An 18,721-nucleotide genomic window follows, 5' to 3' on the forward strand; every position below is an offset into this window, starting at 1 on the left:
AGAATTCAATGTTTTTCAATACTATAGAAAATTTCCCTTTATGTTCTTGTTTTTGAATCTCAGCTTGCATTTTTGTTTTTTCTAAGTGAGCCTGAAGCAGGCCCCTAGAAGAGGCTGAAAACATTTGCTATTGTGCATTTGAAATTAAAAACACTATCCTGCTAGAAAAGTGTGTAAGATTATTGCATGTTAATACATAGAAGTTCCAGTTTTAAAAGTATTTCATGATAAGTATTTTCTTTGTACCATATATTATATATGAAAATGAAGAAATATTTTAATATATTATTGTCAAAGTGTATTTATATAATTCATATAATTTATACATTAAGCAGCTGCTGTTTTGTTTTTTTAAAAAATCTGTTTTTTGTTTGTTTGTTGTTTAGTTAAATTACAATATAAATTAGACGTATAATTTTACATGAAAAATTTTAAAAATAACATAGAATATTAACATTAAATCATAATTTTAAATTTGCTTTTTAAATTGCAAAATTAATGAAATTCATAAACAACAATATATAATACTTACTTTGGTAGCAATTTTGTTTTTGCTTCTAAAATTTTAATCCATTTCTTCAATTTGTTAATTAAATTATGAAGTTTCATTGCACCTGGAACACTACAAAAAATATTTTTAAAAAATTATGAATTAAACTTAAGAACATATATCATAATTTCTTAATAAATGTTTAAATTCTGAATTATTCAAACTAACTTTTTTATAAGCAGAATAAAAAATTCTAATATAATGCAAGATTAATTATTTGTAATTTTCAATTACCAAAAACACACTTATTATTTTCTTTTAATATATCTAACTTTCATATTTGTTATTAAACTGAAATTTAAAAATTTTATTAATTCAAGAAAATTGTATTAATAGAAAAATTTCATTTTTATATAAAAATATATTTTATCCAAAGATGAAAACTGTTACAAAAATAAACTATAGTTATGAGTAATTTTTTTGTTGCTAATTTAAAGTCAAATTATCAGTTTATTAATTAATATACATTTTAACCATTCTTATTTTATCTTAATTCACCTAAAATCAAAATCAGCTGTAAACTGTCCTTTCATCTTTTGAAAAACTGGATCTTGTGCTGTTGCTTGAGCACGTCTAGCAAGAGATTCAGATGCAGCACTAGAAAAAGTTGTTGTAACACTAGAAACATTTTCAATACCAACTCCAAATGTTGAAACCAGTTTTTTTACAAAATTTAATGTATGCAGTGTCACTGGTGCTTCTGATACAGCACCTCGGTTTTCAAATGCAACTGCATAACATTTTGCCAAACCCTGTCTCAGCTGCCTTAACACTTCCTCATACCAATTTTCTCGAAACCAAACCATCTAAATAAAAACAAAAACGTCAATTGTAATAACAGGTATTCTTGAAATATGTTAATCATAAATATTTCTGTTATGAAATGGCATTAATAATACAAATAAATTTTGTAATAAATGCTAAAAAAAAATGCCCACTAAATTATATACATAAAAATTTAATTTCAATCTTATAAATTTTAAATGAAAAAAAAAAAAAAGCAGTGTATATAATTGATATTACTTAATCAGTAAAATAACACAAAAATTATTATTATTATTAAATTTAGTAAAGATTAGTTCTTTCTATTTCATTCTTTTCAGATAAATCATCCTTATATATATAAATACAAAGTTAAATTTATAACATACTTGATCAACAATTCCTTCCAAGGAAGAAAGTATTGTTGGATGTAAATCACGCTGCATGTGCATTATGCGACTACACCGCCACATTGGTGGTGTGGCTCGAATAGGACCCGTTTCTGATGCTTGTTGTTGCTGAGAAGATTGATGTGATTCTATAGAAAATATATGAGAAATATAGTTTTTATGTATGAATAATAATTATAAATTATTATTTTATTATTATTTCTCATATCAACCTGTTGTATTAGGTGAATTGACAGGAATGTTTGGAACACCTTCTGTTGAAGAAGTGGATGTTGATGGAGATGAAGATAAGCTACCAATTGAGTGAGAAGGAGCAGGACTAGATACTTGATTTCCAGACCGCCGTACATCAGCCTGTAAAGTCAGTTCTCCACTTTTATCTGTTAAAAATGAATGAAGAGATAATTCTCAAATTTCTGCACATATACACACTACATATAATCTAATATTAGAATTTTATCATTTAAAAAAAATTTTAATTACAGACTTTTATAAAATTAAATTATTTAGAGTTCAACATAACATTTCAATGTTGAAAATTTCATATGCAAATATGTTATTTTGATAATTATAATACATACAAAGATTATGTCAAACATATTTTCATATAATTTATTATTATTATTATTATTATTATATTTTTTTAAAATTTTAATTAAGTAAATTTAACATTAAATGAAGGTAAGATCATTAGAAGTCATTCATATCACATTCATATTAAAAAAATGGCAATTGTCATCATAATTGTAAGCTTGAAATTAACAGCAAAATAAATTTAAATGTAACAGTTTTAATACTGATTGCCAATTACAAGCACAGTTATTTGATATGACATGTTATTAAAATATATAAAATATATATATAGTTTTATCTTTTAAAATTAAAAATAAGAAGTCAATAAAATTTTTAGATGATAAGTATTATAAATTTCTGTTGTTATTATAAATCATTATCAATTAAAAAATAAATAAATATTAAACTAATCCATTTCTTAGATATAAATTTTTCAGTCTTCAAAAACATCATTTAAAAATAAATTTGCTTTGAATTTTTTAAATAAAATTTTCACTCTTTAACTAACTTCTTTCTAATAAAGATATTATACAGACTTAAAGTATTTAAATTTAACAGCATGTTTTTCTTGTTTGATTAAATATGTAGACAGTCCTGGAAAACTAAAAGTTTATATTTGCAATTAAAATAAAGATCATTTATAATAGATAGACTTACATCTTTCTCTTTGTTCAATTTTTAATGTGAGATATAATGTGCGTATAGGAAAATATACAGCTTGAGGAAACATACGTCCTACATGACTTAATAAATTCATTATTACTCTTCCTTCAAAACGAACAAGGCAAGTTAGAAGTTGCGGTATCCAAGGTAACCATTGAACAGGTGGAACACCAACATTATATTTATCAACTGCTTCTGCCAGCGAAGATTTTTCATCATCATAATTTAATAGCCACAATACCTTATAATAAATAGAATTAAAATACATTTATATTAATTTATTATTATGTTAATTTAAACACAGTTTTGTGTATCTAGTATAAATAAAAAAACAATGTTAAAAAAATTTTTAACAACTATAATTCTAAATGATTTAAAATCATAATTATCAAAAGAAAACCCATATATTTTGATGATTCTTAGGAAAAATAAACTGCATTAAAAATTGTAAAATATTATAACAAAAATAATTATAAGATATCATGAATGATCCTAATCATAAACAAGATTGGTCAAGCCTATTTGATAGCATGCTCCACAAAAGCAAATCAAATATTTTAAAATAAATTTATTATAATTATTATTATTCTATTAATTTATTATTAAAATTTAATTTAATACAATATACATGGTACTAATCTATTTTACTATAGCTTACAGTGACCGTAAACAAAAATGTTCAGTCTCCTTTTGCACATGTACGTGGTGGTCATGTGCAATGAATGGATTCAATGGAACCTAACACTTAGATAATGAAAGTGAACAGAGTCATTGCACATGCATATGGATGAATCTGACAGATCCACAAAAATCCTAATATAAGCACTTCACCGCTATCATGGAGAATGCTAAAAACATGAAATATTACTACAAAGGTAATCCCAAAAGTAAGATCTATTTTTTTAGAAATACAAAGAAATGTTAATTTTCAATAATGTTTAAAGCTTGAACATTTATCTATATTTTTACATAATTGCTATTTAGATCAATGTATTTTGTAGGTGCTGTGGCAGTTTTTGTATACCATGTCATACCAGCTTGTGCCATATCGTGTTAAACTGATTGAAATTCATCGCCAATTGATGGAAGTATATGGAGAGTCATGCATGGATGTCAAAAACATCTGCAAGTGATGTAGGAAGTTTGCAGCTGGTCGTACTGAAATTCACGACGAAGAAAGAAGCAGGAGATCATCAATTTCCGATGAGACAGTTGCAAAGATAGAGCAAACCATGCGTGAAAATCAGCAGATCACTCTGGATGATCTCTGCATTTTGGTTCCTGGGATTTCCCGAAGCACTATTCATAAGATTTTAACGAAAAAGTTGCAGTATTGGAAGGTGTGTGCAAGATGGGTCCTGCAACTTGGCAGCAAGCTAGTATGACATGAGCATACAAAAACTGCCACAGTGCCTACAAAAATGCATTCACTGAAAAGGTGATTATGTAGAAAAATAAATAAATGTTAAAGCTTTAAAATGATGTAAACATTATTAAAAATAAACATTTCTTTGTATTTTTAAAAAAATAGGAGACCTTACTTTTGGGATTACCCTTGTAATTTAATTAAGAAAACTAAATTTAAAATTTATTAAAACTGTAAGATATGACTAAATTTAGGTCATCTTCAGCCCATTAAAAATAAGCAGAATGCACAATTAATAAAACTGAGTATATACAGGGTGCAGCGTGAGAAGTTCCTTATTTGAAACGCGTGCCACACAGCAGTCGTTACTCCTTCAAGAGTGGGGTTGAGCACATTCGAAAGGGTGGGGCCTAATGTTTTTTGTACGGTTAGTTTAGTAACGATCATACAGTGGATAAGAGAGGAGCGCACATTTGCCGTGGCAACTTACTTTTCCAACAGCTGTTTGGTCATTGAAACCCAGAGTGCATTCAGGAAACAGTTTAATATCGCACCTGCAGGTTGTGTTCCTGACCAAAAATTGATTGTTCAGTGGGTGGACACATTTATGGATACTGGTAGTGTGCAGAAAAAGAAATCAGGACTTTCAAGAACCACCAGGACACCAGAAAATGTCAAGAGAGTAAGGGTGGTTATTTTGAAATCATCTAGGCAATCTGCATGCAAACATGCAGCTGCGCTTAAAATTTCTGATCGCACAATGAGACAAATTCTTCATGAAGACCTGAGATTTCATCCATACAGGTGATGGTGTAACAACTTAATCCACATGATTTTGTTTGAGGAGCGATCTTCAGTGGCCAGCATACCCACCAGATTTAGCCCCCTGCAATTTTTTCTTATGGGGATATCTTAAATCCTTGGTGCATACCAATCATTCAAAGACCCTGGATGAGCTGAAAAACAATATTCATGCTGCTATTGCCAACATAGACACAGACATGCTGGACAAAGTAAAGTAAAACTTCTGATTTCGACTTTCCAAATGTATTGATCAGAACAAAGGCCACCTTCAAGATATCATTTTCAAAACCTAATGAAATGAAACTTTAAATGTACCTCTATGAAAAAAAAAAAAAAAAAAAATTAAATCAATATCTCCAATACTTTTTGTTTTATAATTTTTTAAAATAAGGAAGTTCCTGTGCTGCACCCTGTACATTTAAAATTATAGAACACTAACATTTTAAAAATTAAAACAAAGAAATGCTTTGCTTATAGGAACAGTAATTCACAACGTTATCAATTTATGGACCACTTAAACTGAGTTATAGATGAACCATGGACCACCTACATATATCCCCATCTACTTCTTATCCTGTAAATATCACCTGAAACAGTAAAAAATTGTAAACCAAAATATTCTCACTATCTCTCAACTTAACATTAGAAATATGTAATCCATGAAAATGTTCTTTTCTCTGGCTAAAGCATAGAATTACATTTTGGAAAAATGACTAGGCTAGTCTGTAGACAACCTGGAACATGCTTACACACTACCAATATTTTGAGAACCACTGATATAGAACATGCTACAAAGCTATATATATAAACTTATACAACATAATAATTTATTAAGAATATATTAAATAAATCTTAGTTGTTCAATACTATGTTCCAATAAATAGTTGCAACAGAGAATTAGCTAACTTTGCTAATCATGTTGTAAAGAGACGAAAAAATCAATGTTATTTATTCACAATAGTGCCAAATTTCATTCATTTCAATGATCCTAGTTATGTTTCAACATATTTTAATTAATATAAAGACATAAAAGACTTGATCAAATGAAACCAACTGAATTCTTTCAAAAGTTTCTATTAGAGTCTTCAAAAAATTGCAACTACAAAAAAAAAAAAAAAATACAGATATCTAACAAATTAAAGAAGAAAATATATACCATATACAGGAAAACGTCCTAATTAACAAATTTTAAAGAACAAAATTCTCAATAGTCTGTTAATTAGGATGTTCTTTATTTAGAATTAACAAATTTGTGACAAATTCTATGCATACTGTAGCCAGTATATAGTTATAAATGCTATACACATTTCTTGTCAAAAACTCTATTTCACTTGTTTGTCTTGTTTTTAACTAATTTAAATCCTACTGATTTTATCTTTGTCTATATTGTTTTGGCCCACCAGTGGCCAAGCAGTTCCATTCCCTGCACACTGAGAGTTCAGTTGTGGGCTCACACCTCACCAGGACCGGCTGGCCATATGGAGTTTTCCAAGTTCTCTCCACATCTGTAATGCCTGAAAAGGAGTCAGTTATCCTTAAAAAATCTACCGAAAGGCATCCTCCCTAGGCAGATCGCCCAAGTGTTGCATTGCCGTAACTTAACAAACAAACATTGTCTATATTGTTTTGGAGGTAATACTGGCAGCTCTTTCATAGTATCTTCAATTTGAAATAATGCAATGCCAAAATGGAAGACAAGAAGAATAAGCAGAAATTACTCACTGGTAAAATATTATTCAAAGTCAGATGGCATTTGATCATTTCAGACAAATGCCATCAGACTTTTTCTCAGATTTAATCAACTTTGATAGAATGATTTTCCACTAGATCAACAGGAAGTTAAAGAGGAAGAAAAATGCATGTAAATAAATATAAAAACAAAATGTTTGCTATTAGGACTTTTCCTATATTACAAACAGATATGATAGTGACTCTTACGAGAATTAGAGACTCAATCATTTGCACCAGTTAAAAAAAGTTTGCATTAAGAACTGTAAAAATTTAGTTGTTTCAAAAATTATTATTATTTAGTTAGATTTTATCATTTTTTATTCATAATGCATCAACTATAATAAAATACTGTCTTAATCAAAAGTGTTATGAAATTTTACAGTATTGTATTATTTTTACATTAAATATTATTACATAATTTTTTTAATCTAAATGTAACACATATGCAATTTACATAATAGTTAATTCAAAGTGAACACAATAAACAAATATTTAAAGCAAATGAATAATTTTTCCTAGAAATATAAACATTAAAAGTTTTTATGTTTAGAACAATTTCAGCTATAAATTTTCAAATAAAGCTTGATATTAAATCTTAAGCTGCACAATATTAATTACAATAAATTTTTGATTGATTATTATTTTTTTCACACTTACTTTAGCAAGATACTTTCGAGATTTGTTTTCATTCTGATGACGACAAGCATGCAAATAACAAGTAAGAGCAGAGATCCCCACATGAATCTGTCGACTGTAAATTTAAAAAATTTACATTTAGTAACTATTCATATATCTGTAACAATTAAGTTTTATGCTATTTTTAAATACTAGAAACAAAACTATCACAAAACAATGATATCAAAATAATCATTCAATTATAAAGGAATATAAACTTTTTGATGTTTTATGTATAAAATGATTATTTGTTATTGTTTACAAAGAATTTTTATTAACAAAAAATTTTATTGTAAATATAATTTAAAAACAGAAATGAGCAATTATTCATTGTGACAGTTATAATGCTGAGCTGTAATTTTTAATCATATTTTTAATTTATTTAATTTAAAATATATGCTCTCCCCCTTAAGTAAGTAGTGACTTGCTCCTGTATATCATACTTTTCCTTTAACAATATTCATGCTGGTCATCTAACACCTTTCTGTAAAAAATTTTTGAATTGAAATAACATGACTTCTAGTCTGCATTGGAAATTTGTATATAGTTAATCGTGGCCTCCTGCCCCTAATGTTTCCATATCTGGTCTTGTCTTTCATCTATTTAACTCCATTCTCAAGATTAAGGAAAGACAGACAAACAGCCTTACTTTCAAAAATTGATATTTTATTATATTCTTTCAGCATTTATTTTTTTTAAACAGCTTACTTTTATAATTTGTTATTAGATTAATTTCTTAAGTTAAAAACTTCAAACTAAACAAAAAAGTTTACTTTATAAATTAAATGTTCAAAATTCCTAAAAACTTGTCATTTTAAGTAGCAATTATCAAATTTATTCTATTTCATGTTTTTTTTTTTTCTAATAAATATAACAACAATAAAAAGAAGCATAAACATCCCACTATTATAATAGTTTCCTGTTAAAATAATTAATATACTTTTATTTTTTATTATTTTAACAAGAAATAATAAAAAACAGAAGTATTTTAAAACATGCTAGTAACTCTGGTTAGATTTAACATTCAAATTGAAAAATTCTCAATAGAAATCAGAAGACAAAAAGGATGTTATCAGAAATAAACATTACATATTTTAAATTTTACATAAATATTGTTATAAAATATAAATAGTAAATGTTTAGTTTCAAACAAGATTACCTTTCCCATCGATCTCTTGTGAAGATTGATTCTAAATAATCACCCCACAATGCCCATGCTTTGACTAAAGTATCATGCATTTGAACTGCAGCACTGAAAGCCTTATTGGCTTCATCAGATCTTCCACTTTGAGCTAAAAACATTCCTTTAAGTGCATAAAACTCTGCTATCATCTCTTTGCCAAAATATTTAAGATTAGTTGATTCAATTACTTCTAATCCCTGAAATTCATAAAAATTCATATTATAAAAAATATGCATCACTAAAAATTTTTAAATTCAAATTCATTCAAATGATTAAAGTAATATAATTGTTTCAATATTAGTTATTATTAATTAAATACATATATAACTGATAAATAATACAAAGGATGTCATTTCATAAGAATTTTTCATAATTGTGAGAGCAATTTTGACTAAACTGAGGTAAATGATACATACTTTGAGATGCATATAGTACTAGAATATTAAAATTTTTAACCTAGTGAAAATGAAGAAGTAATTTTCTTTAAGTTATGTCTATGGAGAATTTTTTTTTTTTCAAGCATTTAATTTAAACTCCTTCCAACTTAGGCAATAAAATAAAAATTGGTTACTGAAATAAAGAAAATTAATAGATGTTTTTGAAATAGGTATTTACTAATTTTTTCAGTATATGTATTTTATATGTAATGAGTATTTGGTATAACTATGTCTATAATGCATGTGATTTTGTTTCATCTGTAAATAATGTGATATCTGATCTGTTAGAATATACTGTTTTGTCTATAATTATAGCTTAGTCAATATGTATTTTGTGAATCTTATTTTCAAATGATTATATGAAAATTGTATTTATGGTTCCTGAGTATATAAAAAGCTTGTGTTTGGGTGCAAGCTTTTGATGTAGATATTAGTTTTGCTATTTGATTATGGTGATGTGAGTAGTCAATTTGTGTTAAAGGCTTGCAACCAGACATGTTATGTTGTATAGTTTTGTGCACTATGTAGCACTTCCTACAAGTGTCATGTCTTTTAAAAATGTGCTTCCCTGTAGTTTCATGTATTTAAAACTTAGTCTTGTATGGCAATCTTATGTCTCTCCAAAGAGGCATCCATGAGTCAGCCAATAGTTTGACACAGTTCTTTCAACATGATCCTGTTGAGATGCCTATTATGGAGCTTGTTCCAATTCCAAGACTAAATGATGGTTTCTCTGCATTTTGTGGTCAACATTCTGTAAATTTAATGATATACTGTTTTTGTCTACAAGAGTTACAGCTATGTGTTATTGTGATGTTTCTTGTTTTCTGCAGAAAAATTCTTGTAGTGTCTGTATTTGTTTCTAGTATGGATTTAAAATATTTGTGATGCTTTGTCTTCCCTCTTTATGAGAAAGAGCCAACCTTTTTTATAGAAGAATTAGGCTGATATTAGACTATGTTTGTTAATGTTGTTCATGATTTCCTTTGGAGTTGTTCTAGTTCAGAGAAGTAGAACAACTCCAAAGAATGTAAAACACACATTTAGAACTAGAATGCAAAACACACATTTAAAGCAATCAATATACAGGGTGTCCCAAAAAGATGTACTCACTCTTTGATAGACGATTAATAATATGTTTTTTTAAATTTAGTAATAGGTTTTAAATTAATGTATTTATTTATTTGTTTATTGTAACTTCTTAGGACTGTGTGTTGTCAAGACACGTCTATTTACAAAAAAATATTTATATATTTGACAATCAAAGAGTGAGTACATCTTTTTGGGACACCCTGTATATGTATTGATTTCTTTAAATGTGTATTTTGTATTCAGCTGTGTTATTAGTATTTTATTATTATTATTATTATTATTTCTGGTAACAAACAAACATTTTTTAAATTTAATTTATATAATGTTACTTATTCGTTAGATTACCTCTTGTAATTCATTCTTTCCCATAATGCTAGACATCTGCAAGTAACATTTCACCTGCTGACGAATTTTTTGGAAACAATCCACAATTGGCACACTTGGAATGCTATGTATTCTAATAATGAAGTTAGTCATTACAAATCTTGAAATAAATAAAAAAAAAAAACAGTCAAAATGGTATTTGGTTGATAATAAATTACTATAAAATTCTGTAAACATATTAAAATATTAAATATTTGAAAAATAGACAGCACATTAAAAAATTAGTCCTAAGAATCCAGTTTTCAAAGATATTCCAACTAGTCACAATATATAATTAGAATAGATTATATATTGTGACTGACTGAGTATTCTTTAAAAGTTTGATTTAATATAGTGCTTCTGATCAACATAGAAATGGATAAAATCTTAATAATTTTGCTATATTATAGATTAGAGGCATAATTTATAGATGAGAGAAGTTTCTTAAAGCATTCTGATGGCATAAATGACAATTATATGAAAGATTTACAAGTTTGAAGTCTATTCAAATTGTTCTTTTCTCTGAGTTTAACCTAATTTAATACATTAATCAGACAGTAGCAATACGTTCTTTGTATCTATAATAATTTATTAGTAATTGGAATAATTAATTTTTAATTTTTAATCAAAAATATTTCTTTAAATATTTCTCTATAATGCTAGAACACCTATAATTACCTGTTCAAAGTATCTAAACAAACTCCTGTTAGATTATGCTTTCTTGCTATTTTTCCATAATGAATAATTGACTGAGCAGATGCATGTACACCAAGCATTGCTTGATTACTTTCAACTGCAGTCTGTGTCCCTTGATTTACTTCATAATGAGATACAATTGCTTGATAATGATGTTGTCGCCATGTAAAAATATCACTCCAATGTGAAAGATCATCACTCAATACTGGTAAACGATTACGCCATGTCTTAACAATTGCTTTCATATCATGTAAACTAGTTGTACGTGCCATATGAGTTGGTAAAAGACCTTGGTGTATCTGTGCAGCTTCCTGTAATTCCATAATTTGCTGAGCTGCCTGTACAAATATATTAAGAAATAATCATTAAATACATAATATGAAAGAATAGTTTTCTATCTAATATGGCTTTTAAAAATTTTATGATAATTGAAAGTAATTTTTAAGGAACTCAAACTAATAAAAATATTTATGTAATGTCATCTATCCAATAATATATGATTGTGGAATAAATGACATTTCATAACACTTAATGAAAGAGAAGGAATGCTCAAAAGATGAGTGAGTTAAATGGATGACAAGGAAAAATTATAAGTAAACATTTGAAGACATCCAGACTGAGTTCTTTCGCTGTATTTATTTTTTCAAATAATATTTAATTAAATAGTATTGTTTATAATGATTAACACATCTGAAATTTCTTTTTTTTTTCTAAATACTAATCCACAATATCTTTGAAAAACCTTCTTAGTTTAATTACTGTAGAAACCCTAACCTGAACTGGATGCATATAATATAACAACACTTCCAAACCTAAAGTCTAGTGAAAAGAATAAAAACATTTATTAAACAACAAACATTTTCATCCTTTACAAAAGACCATCCTCAGGTTCTACTGGTAGAACGCAAATCAAACAGAAACAAAATTTAAATAATGTTCGTACACAACAAATGTTATTTGAATTCTGTTTCTGTTCAATATGCTTTCTACCAGTAGAACCTGATGATGGCCTTTATGAAAGTTGAAAACTTTTGTTGTTTAAATGTTTTTATTCTTCTCACTGGTTTTATGTTGTATTACTTTAATGCTTTCAGAATTACTCACAAATCTTTTTTATAAGGTTTAATTTGATTATTCAAGATTTCTATGTTTTTCTTTCAAAATTTTGGAATTTACTTCTGAAGTAAAACCAGAAATTAATCCAAAAACATTAAAATACTTTAATTACTGTAAAGGTCTGCTTTTAATGTAGCGGGTCGAAAAGCCACGCAACTGAGATAATTGGTCCCACCTGGCGTTGGGGCTGTAAACAGCCAAGAAGAACAAAAGAAGTAGCGTCTCCGTTTAGAGGTCAATGTGTTTGCCACGTGTCGGTCGGCTTGGAAAAAAATGTAAACAAGGGACGAACGTCTTTGGAAGCTCCCAGGGGAAAGGAAGGACCCGATTGGTCGCAAGTTGTCGCCGTGGAACTCCTTAAATTGTAAGGGTGGCGAGAGGAACGGAGAGAAGGGCGAGAGACCGGATACGTGGTAGTCTCTGACACTTAGGAAGCCCATGAGGTGTAGAGAGTGTGTTCTCCTCTTAGGAACTCCTCGGAGAAGGGTTAGTGTAGAGACCGGACAGCCACGTGGTTGAGCCAACTCCAAAAACCAACCGAAGTTTTCCCCAGAGTCTAATAGTCCCTAACAGACAAGCTGTACGTGAGATACCACACCTTTGTTGCATCGTGTGTGTAATGTTGTCAAACTTGTACATCCTGTAAATATTTGTTCTGTAAATAAACTGTAAATATTCATTGAACTGAGTGTGGAGGTGTACTTTTCTACGAACCAACGTATGGATATTCTCAGGTCGTAAGAACCAACTCGAGACGGATCATCGTAAAGATCTTAGCGGATTACATAAGGATCTTCACTATTACATTACTTTCAAACTATATAATGATAATATAATTACATTATTAAGAAATTTGGCTATTAAATAAAATTATACCCTTACAACAATTACATGAATGAAAACATTTATCTATCACTTGCAATATAAATTTAAATGTATTAAAATTTAAAAAAATAAAAAGTTCAATTAATTTTACTTCAATTTAAGATTATTATGAAGAATTTTACACAGCAATAAAAAACTATTACTTATAATTAATTATAAATAATAATAAGTACATTTTTTATAATCTTGGAAGATTCCAAAACTTTTCCCACATTTTTTGACATAAAATATGGGTCTTAATATGCAAGTTAATATAATTAAAACAATTTCTGTTTGTGTAATTTGCTGTATCATATTTTCAACTAATATAGTTTTTTCTGTACTGTTTCTAATCAAATTTTAAGAAAATGTTTAAAATCCATGCAAGATTTTTCAATTTATATACAATTTAAAGATACAGATGTAACTATAAGCAAATATATATGCAAGACATTATATGAAACTGTTAAAATAATGTAGGGATTATTGTATTTGAAAGATTACAGAAAAATTATATAAAATAAAAACTATAATTTTGTTACTTTTATATCTAAATAATTAACTTCAAATGCGTCTTATTACTTTAAAAATTTATCAAAAGAATACAAACTTAACTCTTAAGAATATTTGCCAAAAAGAATTGCCATAAAATATGCCACACAAATATGCAAATAAAGTTTTTACATCATATAAAAAAATGAAAATAAAACAAAATTTTGTTTTTTTTTTCCTATTAATTTTTAAATCATAAGAGAACACCAATAAATTTAAAATTATACTAGAAATAAAATTTTCATACTTGTAACATTGGTAAATGTATATGTGATACGATATGTGGAAGTCGTCTCCATTCTCGAATACACAAACCAGTTGCTACTTCTACAACACGTTCAACAATATTTAAATGATGTTCATCAGGATGGCAAATTGCAAGATAACCTCGATATAAGTTCACTTTCCAAGGCATTTCTTTTGGAGAGCTATTTTCCACCTAAATAAAATAAAAATTATTGAAATTTACTCTAATAAAATTGTTTGTACAGCATTCAGAAAAAGTAATTTAATGAAATATTAATTTTAATTAAAAAATTTTAATTAAAAAATTTGATATTGTCATAAAGTAAAAGCAATAAAATTGCATCAAAACAGATTTAAACATTTTCAAAAAAAACCTGAAATGTTTAAATCCATCTATCTGACATGATATGCCTTTATACAGTAATTATTATAATTTGACTATTCAATAAGATTTATCATTGTGTATCTAATATTATCACTTACCATTTAAAATATGAATGTAGACAGGAATAAAAGGTGGAAACCTTACTTCATTTACAGGAAATGGTAAGCACGCCATTGTCACAGAAGTATATAAATAAGTTTTGTTTTAGTAAACAAACATTTTCCTATGAATTCTGGAAATTTGTACATCAACTCTGGTACTAGACCAGATATATCTTTCAGTGTAAATTATCTGAGCCAATTCCAAAATTGTTATGATGAGACACATTTTAAATATGCTTTGCGAGTTCTGAAGTATTTGTATTTGACAAAAGATCTTAAATTAAAATATTGTAAGAATAATAATGCTGATATCTCAGATTGTTTTGTGGATGCTTACTGGGCAGGAGACATTCTAGATAGGAAGTCTACCACAGGATTTATAATTAGATTGTTTGGAAATATAATCTTTTGGAAATCCAAAAAGCAGAACAGTGTAACAAAGTCTTCTATGTTTGCTGAGTATATTGCTTTATCAGAAGCTGTAACAGAAATAAATTTTCTAATTTGTCAAATCAAATACAATATCAAATCCCAGATTCTATGAAGATAAGCTTAAATGCCTTCTAATTTATAAGCTTATATTTAGTTTTATTATTGTTGTTAATAAAACAGAGAAACTACATTTATCTTTAAGCCAAATTTCAAGATTACAAACTAGCCATAATTTATTGCAAAACTAGTCTGTTGTTTGGGCTTATCTTTAGAATTTGTGTAGTTGTGTAGTTCATGAAAATACTTGCTTTCACAGATTACTGGGCAGTAAAAATATCTGGAACTTAAATGACAATGATGGGTTTCTGTTTGTTTCCTCCACAACAAATAGTTTTATTTTTGTCTATGCTCATTTTTCAAAGTAGTGAATGCCAACATTGGATATGTGGTAATTAATCTTATTAATATATGTGAATTATAATATTTTATTGCTATTTCATTCTTAACTCTCATCCAAGTGCTGTCAAGTTTTGTGATGTCACTTGGCACATTGTATCTGCTGAATACATAAAGCAAATTAATGTAATTTTTAATTTATATGCCTCTATGTCCTTATTTTCTATTTGTTATATATTTTGTCTACAAGAACTTAGCCTATTAATAGGATGTATTGCAATAGTGTTTTGGCTTTAGCAATACAGGAAAAAACCTATTCAGAGAAAACAAGCAATCTTTATTGATCATCTTGTATAATACCTGTACACACTTTATACAAAAATAAACTTAATACCAGAAAAACTAAATACAACTAAACAATATTTAAATTATAGAGAGATAAAAATGGATAAAATAGAAGAAAAAGATGTAGATTATTCATTTGATTGCAGCTGCGGACTAAAAAAACATACATAGGAGAAACAAAAAGAAAATTAAAAATACGTATAAAGGAACACATCAAGCAATAAAAGGTAATTATGCAAATTCGGTGGTGGCTGAACATTATAATAAAGAAAATTGTGAAATTGTTTTAGATATGACAAAAATAAAGAAAAAAGAAAAAAACAATTATAAAAGACAGTTATACAAACATATTTACATAAAACAGCAAAGCAACAGAATAAACAATAATTTGGGCAGAGAAATCCACCAATCATGGAATCAGTATCCTCGATAACAGAAGCAGTGAAATAGAAAGTTTATAAATGCGTACACTAAGTGAAAAAGCTATTCATTGTATGCTGCTGCAAGGCACAGCTCTGTACTGTGATATTCAGATAAGAATTTTTTTCGGTTTATTCATTTACATATCAACCTGATCAACCTAGGTTGCCAACATGTCCTTCCAATGCAATATCATCACTGCCTGGACTGTGATGATATTGCACTGTTAACTATCATCACAACTGGTTCTGTAACTTCCATCATGGAAACAAACCTCGTCCACACCATACTATACGAGAGTCACAGCATCAGAAACAAACTGTCTACTTGTTTCATATAAGCTAATCTTTGATTCACAATAAACAGTTTCTTATGTAAAGATACCTCGTATCTGTCTCTCCACCATCACCACCCACATACAGTATATCCCTTGACCATTCTGTCATTGGAATTTAACAATTCCCCTGTTGTCTAATCCACACTGGTGTCAGAAGTGCAATCTTTAAACCTAATCCAGACTAGTGTCAGAAATTTGGGATATTTTACATAACATTGCACACCCAAATGTAACAGATATGTCCATTTTACTTGGTCCAATATACTCAAAATTTCTATTTATTTTTTAATTGCTGAATTTCAGGAGTTTAAAACAAAAAAATTCACACATTGAATAAAACAATATTAAACGTTTTCTATAGTTTACAATTTCTTTTTTTTTAAAATATAAAATATCTGACGAATTCCAAATGAGATTAAAAGCATTTGGAATCATTTATTTTTTATTACGGATTTCCCTAAAAAGTAAGAATTTTAGATTTTGTATGTATTGATTCTCTTAATATTTCCAATCATCAAATGATACAGAAAATCACATGAAATGCAAAAAATCAGTTAATAATTTCAAGAATTAATATGAAAAATTTTATGCATTATCTACTGATTCAACTACTAATACTAAATATTTGTTTATATGATCAAATGTTTAAAATTCTATAATTTTAATAACATTTACTTAGGATCATTGAAACAAAATACATTAACATTAATCAAAATCAACAAACAAAATAATGAATAAAGATGAATGAAAAGGCTTTATAAAATAGAGTTTTACAGTTTATAAATTAACTAATTATTAATAGTTCTACTAGTAAAAATCTAATAGAAAATAATCATAAATTCTGCAATTTTAGAAGTTAAATGTAAATTGATAAAAACTTTGTAACTGCCTGAGTAATATATACAGAAACATTTTTAACAAATAGAATTCAACTGTTCACAAAGTAGTAAAGTAGTAGATTCTTCTTATTTAAACAGCCAGCTCTATAATAAAATCATAAATATACTGTGCTCTTCATCCTTTTATCAAATTTTCATACTTTTCATACTTTTTCACACCTTTCTAAGATGAAACAATTTTAAATTTTAATAAGCTTCTTTATGATTACAGCTTTGAAATGATGCTTATTAAAAGACTTAAGAGTGAAAGAGAATAATTCAAAACATTTTTTCACAACAGAAAATAATAATATATTAAATTCTCTTAGAAAGAATTATTATTATTTTTTAATTTATAAAGCTTATTATACTTAGTAAATTATGTAAAAAAATTTACTACTTGATTATAGCTGTCAAATTACTTTTAAATTATACTCTTTACTGGTTTTTCAATAAGGTTTCTGGATTTATATTGAAATCATTATTTTTAAATCAGATTATGTTCTTAATTACTTTGAAAAATTTTATTTTTATAAGAAAACACTTTTTTAAAAATAAATATTTTATTTCACCTGAGCAAGAGCTTCTTTCATCAAAGTCCAATTAGGTATTCTCCAAGCACTTTCCAGAATCAGAGGTGGATTACTGCAACCTTTTGTAGTACTATAATCTAGCAGCATATCCCACTGATTAAGCTCTTTTGAACATCTAATGAAAGCATAAAGTAACTTTTGAAAAATGTTTTAAATAAGTTTAATGTTTTATAAGTTAATATTGTATGAAGTTTCTTGTAAATTAATGAGTTAAATACATTTTATGAAACACATTGTATTTAACATTGGATAGTTTTAAAATTTAAATCAAAACGTTATTATAATTTTATGTGAATATACCACAGCAAATTGCTAGTACAAAAATAAAACATCCAACATAAACCACAACTTCAAAATAGCTGTTAAAACAATACTTATCATTATGCAATTTAGAAAGTATCATCTCAAGCATCCTGTTTTACTTATTTCTTTCATTTCACTTCCATTATCAGTTCATTGCAGAAGTAATTATAAAATAAGTGAAAAGAAAAAAATGAAACATTTAGATAGACCTTTTTAAAGTATATAAAGTTCCAAAAGATGGTTACCAAATTATTATATAGCAAAGGAAATTCCTGAAAACTTATTAGCTTTCAAAATACAACAGAAAATGAATGGGAGAGAATCATATGTAGGATGTATACATATATGCCTTTGGTAGTTTCAAAAAACAATCACAATGGCAACAGACAGGTTTTTTTTTTAATTCTGTATAAAGACGATTTTAGCAAGTTTAAACAAAAGAAAAGCT

General features: G+C 27.3%; 1 protein-coding gene across 1 annotated transcript in view; it reads right to left on the reverse strand.

Annotated features, from left to right (window-relative positions):
* Nipped-A (Transcription-associated protein Nipped-A) overlaps positions 1–18,721 on the reverse strand; it is a 188,985-nt gene that overhangs the window by 17,038 nt on the left and 153,226 nt on the right. The window contains 11 exon segments of the mRNA XM_067281093.1: positions 533–622; positions 1,049–1,356; positions 1,702–1,850; positions 1,935–2,102; positions 2,953–3,199; positions 7,517–7,610; positions 8,694–8,914; positions 10,592–10,703; positions 11,288–11,643; positions 14,085–14,276; positions 17,950–18,085. Of these exon segments, the coding sequence (XP_067137194.1) occupies positions 533–622; positions 1,049–1,356; positions 1,702–1,850; positions 1,935–2,102; positions 2,953–3,199; positions 7,517–7,610; positions 8,694–8,914; positions 10,592–10,703; positions 11,288–11,643; positions 14,085–14,276; positions 17,950–18,085 (2,073 nt within the window).

Source organism: Centruroides vittatus, unplaced genomic scaffold, assembly GCF_030686945.1.
Source record: "Centruroides vittatus isolate TY-2023 unplaced genomic scaffold, ASM3068694v2 contig_905, whole genome shotgun sequence".
Lineage (NCBI taxonomy): Eukaryota > Metazoa > Arthropoda > Arachnida > Scorpiones > Buthidae > Centruroides > Centruroides vittatus.